Source organism: Tachysurus fulvidraco, chromosome 3 (genome assembly GCF_022655615.1).
Source record: "Tachysurus fulvidraco isolate hzauxx_2018 chromosome 3, HZAU_PFXX_2.0, whole genome shotgun sequence".
NCBI classification, from domain to species: Eukaryota; Metazoa; Chordata; class Actinopteri; order Siluriformes; family Bagridae; genus Tachysurus; species Tachysurus fulvidraco.
In genome coordinates this window covers 23390202-23408586 of record NC_062520.1, presented here as the reverse complement: position 1 = coordinate 23408586, position 18385 = coordinate 23390202, and the positions used below count along the sequence as shown (strand labels likewise).

At 41.1% G+C, this 18385-nt stretch overlaps 1 protein-coding gene across 1 annotated transcript in view; it reads right to left on the bottom strand.

Annotated features, from left to right (window-relative positions):
• Nucleotides 1-1033: 1033 nt before the first annotated feature.
• Nucleotides 1034-18385, bottom strand: part of ephb6 (eph receptor B6) — a 51640-nt gene continuing 34288 nt past the window's right edge. Inside the window, exons 8-19 of the mRNA XM_027146528.2 lie at nucleotides 17570-17651; nucleotides 12409-12533; nucleotides 10969-11131; nucleotides 10535-10649; nucleotides 10286-10341; nucleotides 9651-9767; nucleotides 8257-8504; nucleotides 7865-8083; nucleotides 6883-7032; nucleotides 4327-4511; nucleotides 3820-3975; nucleotides 1034-1274 (exon numbers count right to left, since the gene is read on the bottom strand). Of these exons, the coding sequence (XP_027002329.1) occupies nucleotides 1169-1274; nucleotides 3820-3975; nucleotides 4327-4511; nucleotides 6883-7032; nucleotides 7865-8083; nucleotides 8257-8504; nucleotides 9651-9767; nucleotides 10286-10341; nucleotides 10535-10649; nucleotides 10969-11131; nucleotides 12409-12533; nucleotides 17570-17651 (1722 nt within the window). The 3' untranslated portion in view covers nucleotides 1034-1168. The remainder of the gene's footprint in view (nucleotides 1275-3819; nucleotides 3976-4326; nucleotides 4512-6882; nucleotides 7033-7864; nucleotides 8084-8256; nucleotides 8505-9650; nucleotides 9768-10285; nucleotides 10342-10534; nucleotides 10650-10968; nucleotides 11132-12408; nucleotides 12534-17569; nucleotides 17652-18385) is intronic.

Below are 18385 nucleotides of genomic sequence, written 5' to 3'. Positions count from 1 at the left end.
TATTGTTTTAACACTGAACACCATTTGTTTAGACTAGCCTACAGCTGACAATGAAACCTTTTATTTTATTGTCAGTGTAAAAAAAAATGACTAATAGGCTTTCTTGTAAAATAGTATTGTAAAAAAGATTACAGAAATTCTTATAAATTATAGTTGACACTTTAACAGCCTGTTATAAGCAATGTGATTAGAAGCAAATCAGTGTAAAAATACCCAAATCTTTCCATTCCCTAAGACCCTCATGCTATAATGCTGACTGATTTTAGCACATATCTGATGTACGTGGAAGTGACCCACGAGTGACATTAGTGCTAACACTGCACAAATCTGTCCATCATGTGTACAAAATGAATTAACCTGAAATGCAAGCCTTGATTTCTTGGAGTTTTACTGCAGCAAAAGGTAATTTGAGGCCAAATGCGTAGCTTTTGCTGTGTTGTAGATAGTACTGTTGTTTGTGTGTAAAATTGCCAAGAGAGATCTGCATGTGGACATTTGATACCCATACTGTAGTTGTGTATCAGATATGAATGCAATCTTAGATCAGACATGACAGTGGTTCAAATTACGTAAAAAACAAACAAACAAACAAACAAACAAAAAAACAACCTGAAAAACAGTCACAATTATATCTAGGCAAAAATCTGCATTTTTTCCACTTCAGCCATAGCCATCAAATCTAATAATTGCGAATTTGGTAGAGCTAAATGGGTTTTGATAATGATTTGCCTTTTTAAAAGGTACAAAAGCTACCTAAAACAGACATAAAGACTCAATTTGCATCCCTTAATTATGATGAAAGATAACAAATCTGTCTTAAATGAGTATCTGAAGCCAATCCAAAGCCTCATAACAGCTCAATTAATACAATTAATTGAGTCAGTCAAACCATGTCATTGGTTTTTGTGACCTGCATTAATGAAGAATAGACATTGTGTGTGTGTGTGTGTGTGTGTGTGTGTGTGTGTGTGTGTGTGTGTGTGTGTGTGTGTGTGTGTGTGTGTGTGTGTGTGTGTGTGTGTGTGTGTGTGTGAGGAATGACAAAGTTCTTCTTGTCATAACACTTCGTCCTTTTTTATCTCCCTATGTTGCAGGTCTTGGGCTGTTGTGTAGGCTGGACTGGACACCTGTGTATTTAATTGTCCAGAAGAAAGTGGGGCAAAGTCCTCTATACCTCCACCTGTCCCTGAGTGAGATGAGTCCTTAGCTGCTGTGCTGCATTCACAATCTTCCGTTGATGACCCAACAGGTTCACTCCCAAATCCTGCACATCTCTGAAACACACATAGAAAAAGAAAAATTTATTCAATTATATGTACTGTATATCATATGCGGTACAGGTATACATAATTTATTCAGTACATAAACAGTAAGTTCACACAATGAAAAATATAAGCTTTTATTGACATACACGCACACACGCACGCACGCACGCACGCACGCAAGCACGCACACACACACACACACACACACACACACACACACACACACACACACACACACACACACACACACACACACACACACACACACACACACACACCACAATGCCAGTATCACTGCTGTGCAGAGAATGAACCAACATCCAAATAATATCCGTTCCCTGGTGGTCCTGTGGTATCTGATGAAATGACCAATAAGTAAGAAGACACACAAGATATGTGTATATGCATGAAAAATCATTAACATGGTATTAACATTTGATTGGTCTTCTATATCTTGTTGTTATCTAAAAAAAAAGCATAATTGCCCACACACCTCCTGGCTTGAATTTTGAACTGCAAATTGCTATTATGACGTGAAAATGAAAACTGAATAAAGCAAACTAATAGTTGTTTTCTTTTTCGGTTCAAACTGAGCAATGTTAATAATACTGGTCCCCAACACTGAGTCTCTGAGTTTATTGTTTCAACAATAAATCGCTCAGCTATAGAATTTGAGATGCGCTCCTTTTAATAAAATTAAACTGTATGTGGAAAATCCCATAACAGCAAGAGATGACATAAATTTGGACATTGCGTACTATTTATGAAAGGAAAGCAGACTGTATTCTTTACTCTGCAAAAAAATATCAAGGGTGATCTGATGAAACATCTTAAACATAGAACTCAGAGTTCATTGTTAGCATAGTTAACAACAAATGTGCAGAAATCACAAGGTAGGTGAGAAAAAAGCCTACGGTAAGTGGTAACAGCCATTAACCAGTATACTCTTCTTGAAAATGACTATTGGTCTTTAACAATAATGGATTCTAAGGCCCCTGCCTACTCTACAGTCCCTATGTACTCTATTGGGTAAATAATAAAGCTATCTAATCAACTCACAAATGTTTAAAAAAGACTTGTAGCTTATGCACATCAACATGCTGTAACTAGGGAATCATAAACAGCTAAGTAAAATATACCATGGCATAAATGTATTAATATGGATAAAATAATAATTATATGATATTGATGAGTCCATTCAATAGCCATTCTCTGACACGAGTGAATCATTGATCTTGGGCACAAATGACAAATGGTTCAGCTTCGGTGTTCTCAGATGATGTAACTCTGTTCACAGCATGTCTAGTATCTGAAAATCCTAATGACAGGACCTTTAGCCAATCATCCAACGGACTCGTTAAATGAGTGGTGGCACATTCTTTAGCAATTAAACCTCAGTGTGTGAATCACATCAGTGTTATGAACGTCATTAAGGTCACAATAGATTTGTTGGATTCTGGAGGTATACATAGGAGTGAAACTGGCAGGCCAAAGAAGAAAGTTATCACAGCTTCTGACATATCTGATAAATGGTGGTGTAGACCTCCCTCTCTATTTCCATAAATGTCTTGTCTGTCAAAAATGTGCTATTGGTCACTCTGTAAAGTAGGTAGCCTGGAAGTCCTGTCTGCCTGGAGAGTCCTGTCCTGAGCTATTTGTGCACATATGGATTGTGTGCTTTCTCTTAGCAATTTACAAGTCTTCAGGTTGCATAAGAATGCTGCACTGCACATTTTAGTTTCTGTTTCTATAAGCTTTCTGAGTGTAAAAGCTCAGTTAATAGTTTGGGAACAATCTAGCTCACCTCTGAAATGTTTTCGGTGCTTGTTTTTTTTTTTAGATTCAAAATATTTTTCTTTGGCAGTTTGCAATACCTGTCATTATGCCATCGTATGTGTGCCTAGAAATTGCTAAAAACGTTGGTTAATGATGAGTGACGAAAGGCCTTTACAGAATCTAGCAACTGCTTTGATTTTGATACATTAAAAACAGCCTAGATAGCTGGAATCAGAACCAGATTGGTATTCATAGTAGGTGTTGAAAGGTTAATTACTTTTACCAGTAACTAATGACATTACTATATTAGGCTATTTTATTAGCACAGAGAAATACACTAAACGACAAAAAATAATACACCAAACTGCACTTTGTTTCACTCAACAACCAAAGAGAGACCACTAATTAGAGTTCAAGCTTCAATACATTCTTAGACTACACTCTTAAAAAAAGCATAAATAAACATATCAGTGCAGGAAATGTGTGTCGTACAACTGGGTATTATGTTGCACTATTTACCGATGAGCTACTGTAATTCTTATAATGCATTGCCATCCTGGTGGCTGATTGTGGAACTGAGGCTGCTCATTGAGAAAGCTCATGTCTATCAACAAGGGCCTTATTGTAACAACATAAAACAAGTCTGTCTTAGATGGGATTAGATGGGACTCTAACCTGGGATTAGTGGGATTAGGTTAATCTGTTAACTGTCTTAATCTGGTAATTAAATACAGAGCAATGACTATGACGTATGATTATGTATACTAAGTGTACTTACTCCATAGTAAGCAAGCTCACTCTTTCAAGGCTGTTTAGTTGTGCTCTCTCGAACTCATCCTTGTAGCGGTCCATCCTCAGGGCACTCAACCACTCACTGACTGTCGTCACCGTTGACAGATCTGTGGAGGTGGGGCTAAGCAGGGGTTGGGTGGGGCTTAAAAAGAACATGTTAAAGAGGGGTATAACGCGATAGAAAGCATTATACAGAATGAATCCGAGTAACGTGTTGTCTGAAGATTACATATAATACAGTCGCTCTTTCAAATATTTACATTGCATTTAAAAATTTCACACTATTTTATCAGGAGTATGTTATTATTATAATAAGCAGTAACTTTAAAGTGGGTTGCAAACATCCGATTTTGTCGTTATCATGGTGAAGCCCTAGGCTGAATGTGTTTTGGAATTCTGGGCGGAAAGCTGACACAGTTCATTGTCAAGGACACATAAAAGCCACTAAAGGACATATCCTGATGACAGATGTAGTTAGTAGTGCTTGTCGTACCGAGCATGCTCAGCCTTCAGGGATGCAGGGTGACGTATGAGACGGTCCAGAGATGACAGGATAGAGTCGAACCTGGGACGGTCCTGTCTGTCAGCCTGCCAACACTGCAGCATCAGAGCATGTAGAACAGGAGGGCAACTGTTAGGAGCAGGAAGACGATACTGATCAGCTACTGCCTTCATTACCTAGAGACAGAGAAACAGGGCAAAAAATTAAATAATGTGTAGGCTAGTGACAGCTGTCAGTTGTCAATGTCATTGTATAATTTCAGTGATTCTGAAGGATGACCCAAATGTTGCTATTGAGTTCATCTCATTTTAGATTTGATTGGATTAGATAAGATTAATTCAGTTAGCATCTAACCAGAAATACAAAATAACAAGTAGTGGTCAGCCACATGCACAATAATTTATGTCAATTATTTATGCAGAGAAGGCATTCAACAAAAATCTAAACTTCCATCCACAATTGTTATAAAAATAGATGCACATGCCACATGAATAATGTCGCTTCAGTTGCATGGCTGGAGGACTTTGGTGACATTACACATCTCAGTATGCACTCCACACACACACACACACACACACACACAATGATTTTTTGAAACAGACTGAATCATATCACAGCTCCATCATCAGAATGCTATAGGCATGCACAGATTTATTCCTCATTGCACATAACAGACTTCATTAGAGGTGGAAAAATTGGAGGTTGCTTATTGTGTCTTGAGCTGCACTACATAGTCAATTATTTGAATAAACAAGCTCCCATAAAATTTAGAGGCCATGTTTTTGGCTATACTCAAGTTTATTAACCCATTGCAGCATTTACAGCATTTTGGCAGCATTTTGGCAGACGCTCTTATCCAGAGCGATTTTACATTATCTCATTTTTATACAGCTAAGCAATTGAGAGTTAAGGGCCTTGCTCAGGGGCCCAACAATGGCAGCCCTGGGATCGAACTCACAACCTTCCGATTGGTAGCTCAACACCTTAACCACTAGGCTACCAAAGGCCCTACGGTGTGCCCCATTGTGCTTTATCAAATTGGTGATCATGAATTTAGAACACAAAAGTATGATTTGTACACCTACCAAGTCTACCAAAGTTCTATTGATAATATGCAATCTGCCCAACAATAATAATTCCTAATCGATTTAGGGATCTCGCCCCCTATTGCAGGTTTTTCTCCTACATGACCTACCCAACAAAAAGTGGTACAGCTCCCACATACTTTGACACACAGGGGTGAGCCTGGTCTCATTGGAAAGAAGAGATTCTCTAGTTTCAGAGTGTCAAGTGTCAAGCGATTGATTCTAGGCATTACTGGCACAAAGTTACAGAGGCTCGAATGGAAGGTTTTCATTTCCGCCTGAGTTGTTTACCTGATAAACCGATTATTCTTATTTCCCTGGAACATGTTAGGGACCAAATAACAACTGAGGGTCATAGCCACATGTCTTGGCTTTCACCAAAAAAAATTCAAGTCAAAAGACCCAAAAATGGCTTCAATAAAACTATTTTTCTACGGATATGTCCTTCCGGTCATGTGTTTCTTGTGTACTTGTTTACTGTATAACTTTGAATTAAAAGACTGCATGCTCAGTTTAAAAGGCCTAAAACACACAGAGCCTCTCTGTGTACAAGTCTGCTGTGAAAAAAGGCCTGTAACCTGACACCCTGAGCTGTGAGAGCGTGAAAAAATCGAGGATTGCGCAATAAATCCATTGCGCACCTTTTTCACGCAGCATCAGGGCTCGGAGACGTGGCATGTTGCATACCGTTGGAATCGTCTCCTTATTGGCTAAAGAGCTGTAGAGGTCCATTGCTATTGGAAGGAGTAATTGTCAGTCAAAGGCGGGTTCCTAAAAAATGATGTCATGACATCATTGGCTTCTCAGCCGTCTATCTCTGCAATACAAGCGCCGATTGGCTCAAGTGAGGGGGCTTGTTTGATTCGTTAGGCCCTGCTTTATAAATATGACACATCAGTGTAATTTTTGAATCCCCCAATGAGAAGTTAGAGCCGAAAAACAAGATGGTAGCGCACTACTGTTTCCAGTTTTCGGAACACAAACGGAATATTTGCGAGGCGACCAAAGCGTTTTGGATTAAAAGGCTTACAGATTCCAGTTCCTTGGACCTTTGGGGATTTTTGTGGAATATTTGTTTTGGAAAATATTACCCCAGTGAAGAAAGGGAAGCGTCTAAAGGTAAGGGAAAAACTGGTCTAGCGCCACCTAGGTCAGTTTACTCCAAAATTGATTTCAAATAGTATGACGTCTGAATCATATTATGCTTTGTGTGTGGGCTTAAGAAAATCGCGAGAGTATAAACTTTACTAGAAACCTAAGTTTTTTCGTGTTTTTAGAGGATTTAATGCTTTAAAGCTGCAATGAAGTTTGTTTCTGGGTCATCCCCTAGTGGTCATTTTTACTTCGATCCCTAAGAGGTTCACAAGACCATGAATAATTATTATCAGTTAGCTTTGTCCTTCAGCAAAGATCTAGAAGGCCTTGACACAAACACAAACACAAACATACAGAACTTCCTTACTTCCTGGTTGCTCATATCCCAGTAAGGCCGTTCTCCATATGACATCACCTCCCACATGAGGATCCCAAAGCTCCAGACATCACTCGCTGAGCTAAACTTACGATGCTGGAAAGCCTCAGGAGCTGTCCATCTTATAGGTATTTTACAACCCTGAAAAAGACCAAATGCAAATTTTCCAGTTCGGGGAAGATAAGCTGTGCCAAATATTTTTATTATTATTTTTTGAACATTTGAAAAGATTCTGGTAAATATGATAGTGACTCGTGTCAAATAACGGTTTTTAAGTTTCAGAATAAATGTTAAATCTAAATGTAAAAGTAAAATGATAGCCAGACAGCCTAAATGTTAAACAGAAATATTAAAAGTAATTGCTAAATCAAAATTTACATTTATAATATACGGTTGATAAATGTTAAATATAAATGTCAATAGATCCTACAGGTCCTACATTTCTACTTCAGTAATTTTACAACAGACACTAATTTTAGGATTTATTGATTGTAATGTACTTTCCCAAATCAGCATCCTGAAATCAGAAATGGTTCTGTACATTGTAGATAGGTCTAAAACATCAGTGTTTAAATTTTCCCTTTAACATTGCATATAATCACAGAAACTGATTTCTCTGTGAATAATTTTAAATTATTAGCTTTAAAACAAAATCTTGGCTGACTGGCTACTGTTATTAAATCAGCTCAAATTCTGTTTTTTGTCAGTGACCCACACTTAGAGAGTGCATTGCAATTAACATATGAACAAACAATTTAACCTTTATTTACTTTTACACTTTGGATTTATATTTGCCATTTATATTTATTTATAGCGTATACATTCAACCTTAGGGTTACAGTAGAAGTCTTTTTAAAACAAACCAAACCACTAGAGCCACTACTGACCCTATATATAAATATTTTTTATATATATATATGTTATTTATTTATATTTATAGCAAAATGACTCGGTTTAGTTTCTAAGAACACACCAGCGATGCAGTGTAGGTGGGCATATTGTGGTCCAGGTCCTTCATGAGCCGTGACAGACCAAAATCTGAGACCTTACAAACCAGGTTTGAGTTCACCAGAATGTTACGAGCTGCGAGGTCACGATGCACAAAGTTCCTTTCAGAAAGGTAACACATTCCCGCTCCGATGCCTCTCACCATACCCACCAGCTGCAACACACTGAACTGGTCTTCATTTTCCTGGCACATGGAAGAAAGAGAAATAACTAACAAAGATATCACAAGATAACTTTTCGATTGCAAGGAAAATCCGATGTAAAAAGCAGAATCACAAGTTGTTTCCCAGAAGTAACCTTGTCTCGGTTACAGCAGAATCTACCAAGATTTATGATATAGTTTTACTTCGCACTCACCCTGAGGAAGGCATCCAAAGGGCCGTTCTCCATATACTCCATAATGATTCGCTCAGGAGGAGTGTGTGTGATCACACCCTCGAGCTTCAGCACATTGGGGTGATCAAACTGACCCAGGATCCCAGCCTCGCTGAGGAACACTCCTCTCTCACGGTCTGTCACTCCCCATCGCAGAGTCTTCACCACTACCATCACTTCTCTACGACCCAGAGGTCTGTACCTGCCCCTGGACACCTCTCCGAATTGAGCTGAAGTGAGAGAGAGAGACAAAACAGGAAGAAAGAATGAGGTGGAAACTACAATATAATACAATATACAGCAAAAAAAAAAAAAAAAGCTACATATAATATATGTATAATATATATAAATACATGGGATTAGCAATATAATTAAATCTCATATCTATAGAATAATTGCCGATATAAACATGCATGGTATCTGACTCTCTTCTAATGGCTCTTGCACCACATTTGAATTCATGATGTCCTTCTGCTAAAATCTTCCACATTTCCATTTTATTCCTTGTTCCATTCTTGGCATTAATATTCACTCCCTCTTCCTATTATCACTGGACTTGTCCTCAGCAGGCCTGCTAGTTATCTGTAGCAGCTTCACATTTCCATTTTCCTACATAATCAACAATATGTGTCAATGTTAGTCTCTGTCAGAGCAAACCCAATTACACACCAACTCTTCTCTTCTCTTTCTTTCTCACAGACATCTCTGCAGAGTAAGGATATTTTTGGACAATGCATGTACTTCACATGTTTCTGTAAATTAATGGTGAACTTTTCTGCTCACCTATTCTAATTACACTTTCATTCCTAGTTATTTTTCACTGCAATTAAGCCAATAAAACAGCTCTGCGGTGCCTAAGAAACGCTAGAAAGCTCACCAAAATAAGCCAACAAAATAATAGACACTTCAATCATTTTTGGCTTTCTATAAAGACTGTTCAATTCAATAACAGAAATTTTGAAATATTTCAATGTTTCTCTAAAGGTGAACTGTGATTTCACTTCACTTTCCAAATGCAAATGGTGACCTTTTCTGTTTGCTGATCCTAATTACACTCTTAATTATAATTATTTTTGACTGTTCTTTCTCTGCAGCTGAGTCATTGAAACAGCTCTGTAATGCTCCTTAAAAGCTTAAGAAATAATAACAATTGCAACAATTTAAAGATTGTTCGATTTAATGTCAAAAATAAAAAAATAATTATTAATGCATGAAATTCTATTAATGCATGCAAACTTGAATCTTTTTCCCAATACTGATATTAGACACTTTACACATGGATTACTTTTTGATTTTTTTTAAACCATAACACAAACATGACTCAAATCTGTAATGCAGCACCGATCATCATCCACCAACCTCATCTGTCTACTCACCAGCACCAATGACTTCCTCAATCTTTAGGTGTGCAGGGTCAATTTCTCTGGCAAATTCTTTGACTGCCTCACTTGGATCCTCATAAGTAGAAGGATCCACATAATACTTTACCCCAGCTAAAGAAAGCACAGAACGCATGTTAATTTTCTCAATACCCCAAGTAGCAGCTCGTAATGTAACCTCTGGGGCACAAAACAAAATCAGCACAAGCATCCTACAGACTGCAGGAAACCCTTTGAGAAAGCACTCTCATCCTTAGATTAGCAAACACCTGCCAACCAGTCAAACATGACAAATTACAGTGCAGCTGGAGAATTATTTACCAACTCGGAACATCGAATTAGAAAACATAGCGCTGTATTTTTTTGTTGATATGTTAATAAATTTTGAAAAAAATCTGCATTTTTAAAATAACATTATGAGCTCACAACCTGAGCAGAATAAAAAAAACAAAACAAAAAAGTCAAATACAGATGCTGTAAAAAACACAACAGTGGTGTTCGTGATCTTGAGGGAAATGGGAAAGAAAAAAATGCTTTCTATGAAGTATACTTTATTAGAGCTTGAGGAGAAAAAAGCACTATAGTCATATTAGTGCTGTTCACACACATGCGGCACACACACACATGCTCACCTCTGTTGCTAATATATCTCTGAAGTCTGTCACTGTAATGGCTCTCTCTCCTTTTACTGTTGAAGTAAGAACAAAATGAGACTTTCTTCAACATATCCTCGTTATTTTCTTTTTTAGACGTATTTCTTCATGTCACTATTCAGTTTATTCAGGATTACAAGTGATAAGTGTGACTAGATCTCTGTCTAGGCAGCTCATACAGTATATAAAGCTAACATTAGAGCCGATTAAAGATTCGAATACACTTACGTCCTAAAGACAAACACAATGATGACTGCTGCCACAACTAACAGGAATGCAGCTCCGCCCATCACAGACCCCACCAGAAGAGGCAGGCGGCTCTGAATTTGCCTCGACCGCTCTTCTATAGTGACGAATACAGCAATCAACACAATTTCTTTCCTTTCTCTTATTCAATGTATACAATACTCTCTCTCTCTCTCTCTCTCTCTCTCTCTCTCTCTCTCTCTCTCTCTCTATATATATATATATATATATATATATATATATATATATATATATATATATATATATATATATAATCTCCCTTTTCATTTTATCACCCATTACAACATTTACACTGCACTGTCAATTAATTATTATTTTTTAATATATACAACATGTCTGTCCTTTGGATGTCACTGGCATGAAATATGAAAAGTGCAAGAGTATATAATCTGTACCCATAGCCAGAGTGCTGAAGTAAACTGAATTGCTGTAAGGGCCATATCCTCTCTCATTGCGGGCTCGAATCTGGAAGGCGTAAATGGAGCCTGGGGTCAGAGAATCTACGGTCACTGTGTTGGTCTCAGTGAACACACTGGTTGCACTGCTTTCATCAAAGCTCTGCAAAGGGAAAGAAATGAATTCAACAATTTAGCACTAAATATGTGTCTCATTCACTCATCAAAAGAATGAAACGTTTTAAAAATAAAAATTTTTGGTGAATCCTAATGCATAGTTATATTTTATATCTTGTAAACATAATCTAAAGAAAAAAAGGAATTTTGGCAAGTTTGGACATCCTGTGTAGTACTCAAGACTTGGCAGCTTTCACAGCGTGCAGCGTTTTGCTAGCCTGCTAGGGGTCTCTCCTGTTTTAAGAATTTTAACACACTCCTCATGGCAGAATTCTTCTAGTTCTGAAATTTTCTTGGGCTGTTTTGCATCAGTAAACTTTGCTTTTGATCACTCTTCCATGTAGCAGCAAGTAACACACACAGCAGAGCAGAATGGTGCACCAGCACTCCTGTGTCAACTAAACCATCCTGTAGGTCCTTTCCTGTCATATTTGCTTTGACTGTTTGCTGAGTACACAGGCACTTCCACCTGAGTGTTTACTTAGTCTTCCAGATCTTGCCTCGACTTCCACGGTTCCCCTTAATATCAAAATGAGATTTTCTACAGTGAAGTAGGAAGCATGTTTTTCTAGACTTAGTTTGGCTTGTAAGCATCAATTAGCTTGATTTTTCAAAGCAAATCCTTAGTCAACTACTAAGAGTTGTCCAAGGTTGCTGAGTACAAGTACAAGTACAAGGTTTGAAGAGTCAAAGAATTAATTACACACTAACTCCTAATATCTTGACCTGCCAAACCAGTCCTAACAAGCCAATTAAGACTTCATTACGTTCATTATATTCAGAGATTGGAAGGGCATCTATTTCCCCCTATTTTATATTTTTGCTTTTAGATTAGCAGAAAAACGTTTTCTTAAAATAATAGTTTGCTTCAGCTTATGTTTAAAAAAACACCACATAATAGTGGATAAAAGCATCCAGAATGTTGTATATAAGGATTTCAAGGATATTAAAATTAAAATCAATATCTATCTATATATAGGTGAAGACATGGGAAAAGCTACACCTGGCCAAACAGTCCAAAAACACATTTAATTTATATTGAAATCAATTCGATATCATAACAAACAGGAGTGGCAGAAAATATATATATATATATATAATTCTCATTAATATGTTCACATCCCTCCTCCTTCACTTTATTTTATGACATTAATTAAAAAACATGCCCCGGAGTCATTCATGACCTACGAAAAGCATATTGAAATAACTCCATATATGTCATGACAATGTGTAGATGCAGATGTAGAGTAGATGTAGTTAGACCTTGTCATAATATCTAAGCTGATACTCCAGGATGTCTCCGTTGGGCCGGTCAGGCTGAGGCCAGGACAGAGTAATAGACTCTGAAGCACTGTTGAGCTGATGCAGCATGGGAACCTCAGAAGGTACTTAAAGAGAGGCACACAGTGATTAAGACTGCTATTATAACTGTAACCACATGGGGGCATGAACAAATATCATAGTCAAATACTGTATGAAAACACTGTTTTGCTGTAGTGTACATTTTTTGTTATTTAATGGGCTTGGGATGACTTTAAAAATGAAGTAATTAATGTTTAGTTTAAGATGAAATCCCTAACAAGATGGATGTGGAGAGCAGGTTAGGAACCAAATCTGATGTTTGCCATTGTTCAGTTTAACAGTTAAAAAGAAACAATGAAAGACTCTTCTGACCCTAATGTCTCATTACTCATCCGATCATTACCTCGACTCTCAAGCAATCATGTACAAGAGCAAGCACAATCTACATTGAGAACTGGTACAGACCACTTGACATTTAAATAAGTGTTACATCATATCAATTTAGGACTCTGAACAGAATAAACGTGTAGGTGGGTGCAGACTAAAGCTTTGTACTAAAACTGGGAGATGAGGAAAAGACAGAGTGAGAGAGTGAGAGAGTGAGAGAGAGAGGCAGCGAATCTTTTCACGATTTCATCTGGAGGGGGGCCTGAACTGCGCTCTTCATCCCCAAAGTTTCTGTGACCTGCCATAACGATTAACCTCTTCTTCTTTCTGCTTTCTTGAGCATTATTTGAGCTGACAGGATATCGTGACCTAAAATCACCACAGTCCAAATCCAAGGAGGAATAACGATGAGACAGTACGAGTGGAGGAGTCTCCAGGCAAAAGTATACTAATTAAAAAAAATAACAGACATTGATATATAGAATAAGCATTTGTTTGTTATACAGTAGAAACACACAGCACATGCAAGATATGGACATGATTACTGACTATTTTTAACAAAAAGAGATAAAGAAGAAATGGTTTAAAAAGATTAATAGAAGAATAACTTGACAATATGACAGACAGAAACATGCTCACATTAAATCTATGCCTTCTGTCATTGGTCTCTTGCCTGGAGGGGTAGTTGGAGCACAGCCCCACCAAATATATCAGCTGTTCAACAAATGTTAATCTTTCTAACCTTGTCCTCGTTCACAACGCCACACATCTTACAATTTTGTCAGGGATCACACTTCCCTATTATCAGAGAGGAACAACAGACAGGACAGTTCTTAGGGTTGACTGGGGTTGTTCATGGGGTTAACTGGACTAGCTTAAAAATACTAGCTGAGGTATTGTTTTATAGCTATATGCTAACTACATGTAATAAATTGGCACAAAGGCTTTGTACATTCAGACAGAGAACATGTCTATGATGTGCAGAACTATTTTGTTTGTTATATATACTGTGCTGAAAAGATAGGGTGGATCATGTCTGCATGCCTGACGATGTCACGGACCTTGTTATAATTTTCTTCACAAAAACCCTTTATGAAGAAAATTATAACAAGGTCCGTGACGTCGCCCAGTATGGCGCAACCGGGGCCCCACCCTGGAGCCAGGCCCGGGGTTGGGGCTCGCATGCGAGCGCCTAGTGGGTCTTACTCCACGGGGCCCGGCCGGGCTCAGCCCGAAGGAGCGACGTGGGGCCGATCTCCTGTGGGCCCACCACCTGCAGGAGAAACCGTAAGGGGCTGGTGCAATGTGGATTGGGTGGCAGTCGAAGGCGGGAGCCTCGGCGACCAAATCTCCGGACACGGAATCTGACTCTAGGGACATGGAATGTCACCTCGCTGGGGGGGAAGGAGCCTGAGCTGGTGCGGGAGGTTGAGCGATACCGACTAGAGATAGTTGGGCTCGCCTCCACGCACAGCTTGGGCTCTGGAACCCAACTCCTCGAGAGAGGCTGGACTCTCTACTACTCTGGAGTTGCCCGCGGTGAGAGGCGGCGGGCTGGTGTGGGCTTGCTCATAGCCCCCCAGCTCAGCAGCCATGTGTTGGAGTTCACCCCGGTGAACAAGAGGGTCGTTTCCCTGCGCCTTCGGGTCGGGGAGAGGTCTCTCACTGTTATTTGTGCTTATGGGCCAAATGGCAGTGTAGAGTACCCGACCTTCTTGGCGTCTCTGGGAGCGGTGCTAGAAAGTGCCCCGACTGGCGACTCCGTCGTTCTACTGGGGGACTTCAACGCTCACGTGGGCAGCGACAGTGACACCTGGAGGGGCGTGATTGGGAGGAACGCCCCCCCCCCCCCGAACTGAACCCGAGTGGTGTTCTGTTATTGGACTTCTGTGCTAGTCACAGTTTGTCCATAACAAACACCATGTTCAAGCATAAGGGTGTCCATCAGTACACATGGCACCAGGACACCCTAGGTCGGAAGTCGATGATCGACTTTGTGGTTGTTTCATCTGACCTCCGGCCGTATGTCTTGGACACTCGGGTAAAGAGAGGGGCGGAGCTGTCAACTGATCACCACCTGGTGGTGAGTTGGGTCCGATGGCAGGGGAGGAAGTTGGACAGACTTGGCAGACCCAAACGTACTGTGAGGGTCCGTTGGGAACGTTTGGCAGAGTCTCCTGTCAGAGAGATCTTCAACTATCACCTCCGGCAGAGCTTCAACCGGATCCCGAGGGAGGTTGGAGACATTGAGTCCGAGTGGACCATGTTCTCCACCTCCATTGTTGATGCAGCCGCATGGAGCTGTGGCCGTAAGGTCTCCGGTGCCTGTCGTGGCGGCAATCCCCGAACCCGGTGGTGGACCCCGGAAGTAAGGGATGCTGTCAAGCTGAAGAAGGAGTCCTATCGAGCCTGGTTGGCTCGGGGGACTCCGGAGGCAGCTGAAAAAAGATAAATCTGTTACCGGAGGGCCAAGCGAGCTTCAGCCCGGGTGGTTGCAGAGGCAAAAACTCGGGTCTGGGAGGAGTTCGGTGAGGCCATGGAGAAGGACTATCGGTCCGGCGTCTCAGGAGGGGGAAGCAGTGCCCTGCTCAAACTGTTTACAGTGGCAGTGGGAATCTGCTGACTTTGACTGGTGACATCCTCGGACAGTGGAAGGAGTACTTCGAGGATCTCCTCAACCCCACCAACATGTCTTCCATTGAGGAAGCAGAGGCGGAGGGCTCGGTTGTGGACTCGTCGATCCCCCAAGCTGAGGTCACTGAGGTAGTTGAGAAGCTCCTCAGTGGCAAGGCATCGGGGGTGGATGAGATCCGCCCTGAGTACCTTAAGTCTCTGGATGTTGTGGGGCTGTCTTGGCTGACACGCCTCTGCAACATCGCGTGGCGGTTGGGGACAGTGCCTCTGGACTGGCAGACTGGGGTGGTGGTCCCTCTGTTTAATAAGGGGGACCGGAGGGTGTGTTCCAACTATAGGGGGATCACACTCCTCAGCCTCCCCGGAAAAGTCTATGCCAGGGTACTGGAGAGGAGAATTCGGCCGATAGTCGAACCTTGGATTTAGGAGGAACAATGCTGGTCGTGGAACACTGGACCATCTCTATACCCTCACCAGGTTGCTGGAGGGTTCATGGGAGTTTGCCCAACCAGTCCACATGTGTTTTGTGGATCTGGTGAAGGCATTTGACTGTGTCCCTCGTGATGGCCTGTGGGGGGGTGCTCTGGGAGTATAGGGTCCGGGGCCCTCTGTTAAGGGCTGTCCGGTCCCTATATGACCGGAGCAGGAGTTTGGTTCGTATTGCCGGCAGTAAGTCAGACTTGTCCCCGGTGCATGTTGGACTCCGGCAGGGCTGCCTTTGTCACCGGTCCTGTTCATTATTTATATGGACAGGATTTCTAGGCACAGTCGGGGGCCGGAAGGAGTCAGGTTTGGGGACCACAGGATTTCATCTCTGCTTTTTGCAGATGATGTTGTCCTGTTGGCTTCTTCAAATCAGGACCTTCAGCATGCACTGGGACGGTTTGCAGCCGAGTGTGAAGCGGCGGGGATGAGAATCAGCACCTCCAAGTCCGAGGCCATGGTTCTCAGCCGGAAAAGGGTGGCTTGCCCTCTTCAGGTTGGTGGAGAGTTCCTGCCTCAAGTGGAGGAGTTTAAGTATCTTGGGGTCCTGTTCACGAGTGAGGGAAGGATGGAGCGGGAGGTCGACAGGCGGATCGGTGTATCTTCCGCAGTGATGCGGTCGATATACCGATCTGTTGTGGTGAAGAAAGAGCTGAGCCGCAAGGCGAAGCTCTCTATTTACCAGTCGATCTACGTTCCTACCCTCACCTATGGCCATGAGCTTTGGGTCATGACCGAAAGCACAAGATACCGGATACAGGCGGCCGAAATGAGTTTCCTCCGCAGAGTGGCTGGGTGCACCCTTAGAGATAGGGTGAGGAGCTCAGTCACTCGGGAGGAGCTCAGAGTAGAGCCGCTGCTCCTCCACATTGAGAGGGGTCAGCTGAGGTGGCTCGGGCATCTGTTTCAGATGCCTCCTGGACGCCTCCCTGGGGAGGTGTTCCGGGCATGTCCAACCGGGAGGAGGCCCCGGGGAAGACCTAGGACACGCTGGAGGGACTATGTCTCTCGGCTGGCCTGGGAACGCCTCGGTATTTCCCCGGAAGAGCTGGAGGAAGTGTCTGGGGAGAGGGAAGTCTGGGCATCCCTGCTTAGACTGCTGCCCCCGCGACCCGGCCCTGGATAAGCGGTAGAAAATGGATGGTTGGATGTATGTCTGCACATTAGAAATGTATGTGCTCTATGGTGACCATGTTACCAAAGACTGAGGAAAAAGAAGAAATTTCCTTCCCAATGCACAATTTTCTTGGGCTAATAATTGGACCTGTTCACACTGTTGGAGGCAAATCTGCCATTCCTGTTTAATGATATCAGTTTTTGTGTGTGTGTCATGAGTGAAACACACTTGCTGTATCAAACACATGTTAACAGATGTGCATCTAAGACCTCTCAAAACATTAGACTGGATGCTGATGACGCTCCAGTGCAGTTTATTTGCTGGAGTAAAAATGGCTTGTTGTTTAAGGCTGTGTTGCTATGACTGTCAACTTGCCCCACCAAGATCTCTGGCCCCGAACCATTCCTGTAACTCAGTGTACACATAAAACTATATATGCAGCTACAGACACACAATCATTGATTACACCAATCAATTAAATCAAAGTAAAATAACTCTCACCTGATTGGCTGGTGGTGAAGTTGATGCTAGCGAATTGCGGTGGGAATGGACTGAGAGGAGACACATCATTCATAGCCTGAACCTGCCAGTCAACATTAGTGACAAATCATGCAAAGTTCAAATCCGGTGTTGTTATTCATCAATTTTCTTTCCATGAAAATAAATAAAACTCAGCTAAGCTCACTGCATCAACTCCAGTAGAATCTTGTGAAAACAGAACCATAAAAATCTATATTATTACTATATTATTAAAAATGTCATGCATACATACTGCATATGGGATTATAATCAATGTATACAAAAGAAAAAAGATAAATCTTCAGTACATCAATGTTGGGCATGTTTAACAAATAAACACATTTATTCTCACTGTGACTGAAAATGTAGTTTGCTGAGTAAAAGAGATTTGTATACAAATGGAGGAACTGCTATATCTGTCTGTGAAAATGATGGATAGTCCATTTAGGCTCATTTTAGTAAATGGGCTGTAAATGAACATCAAACTACATGGCTTTCTTCTCACACCCATTTTCAGGTTTAGTTATCATTATAAAACGGGGTCAGCTGTCTTTTATAGGCACTACTGTAAACAGGAACAAGGGATTTACTGAGAATGGAGGAGCATACACAATAAGACATGGGTTTAACTGCTCCTCATATTCTTTACACATGGATGATGTAGAGGGACCTATTGGAAGGGCAGTAGTCTTAGTAAGCCATAGAAATAAAATATGATAATCTTAGGCTTTGTATTATGACTCACAGTGTATCGCAAAATGGAATTATTCAATTAGCTAAGAAACTGCATGGGGATTT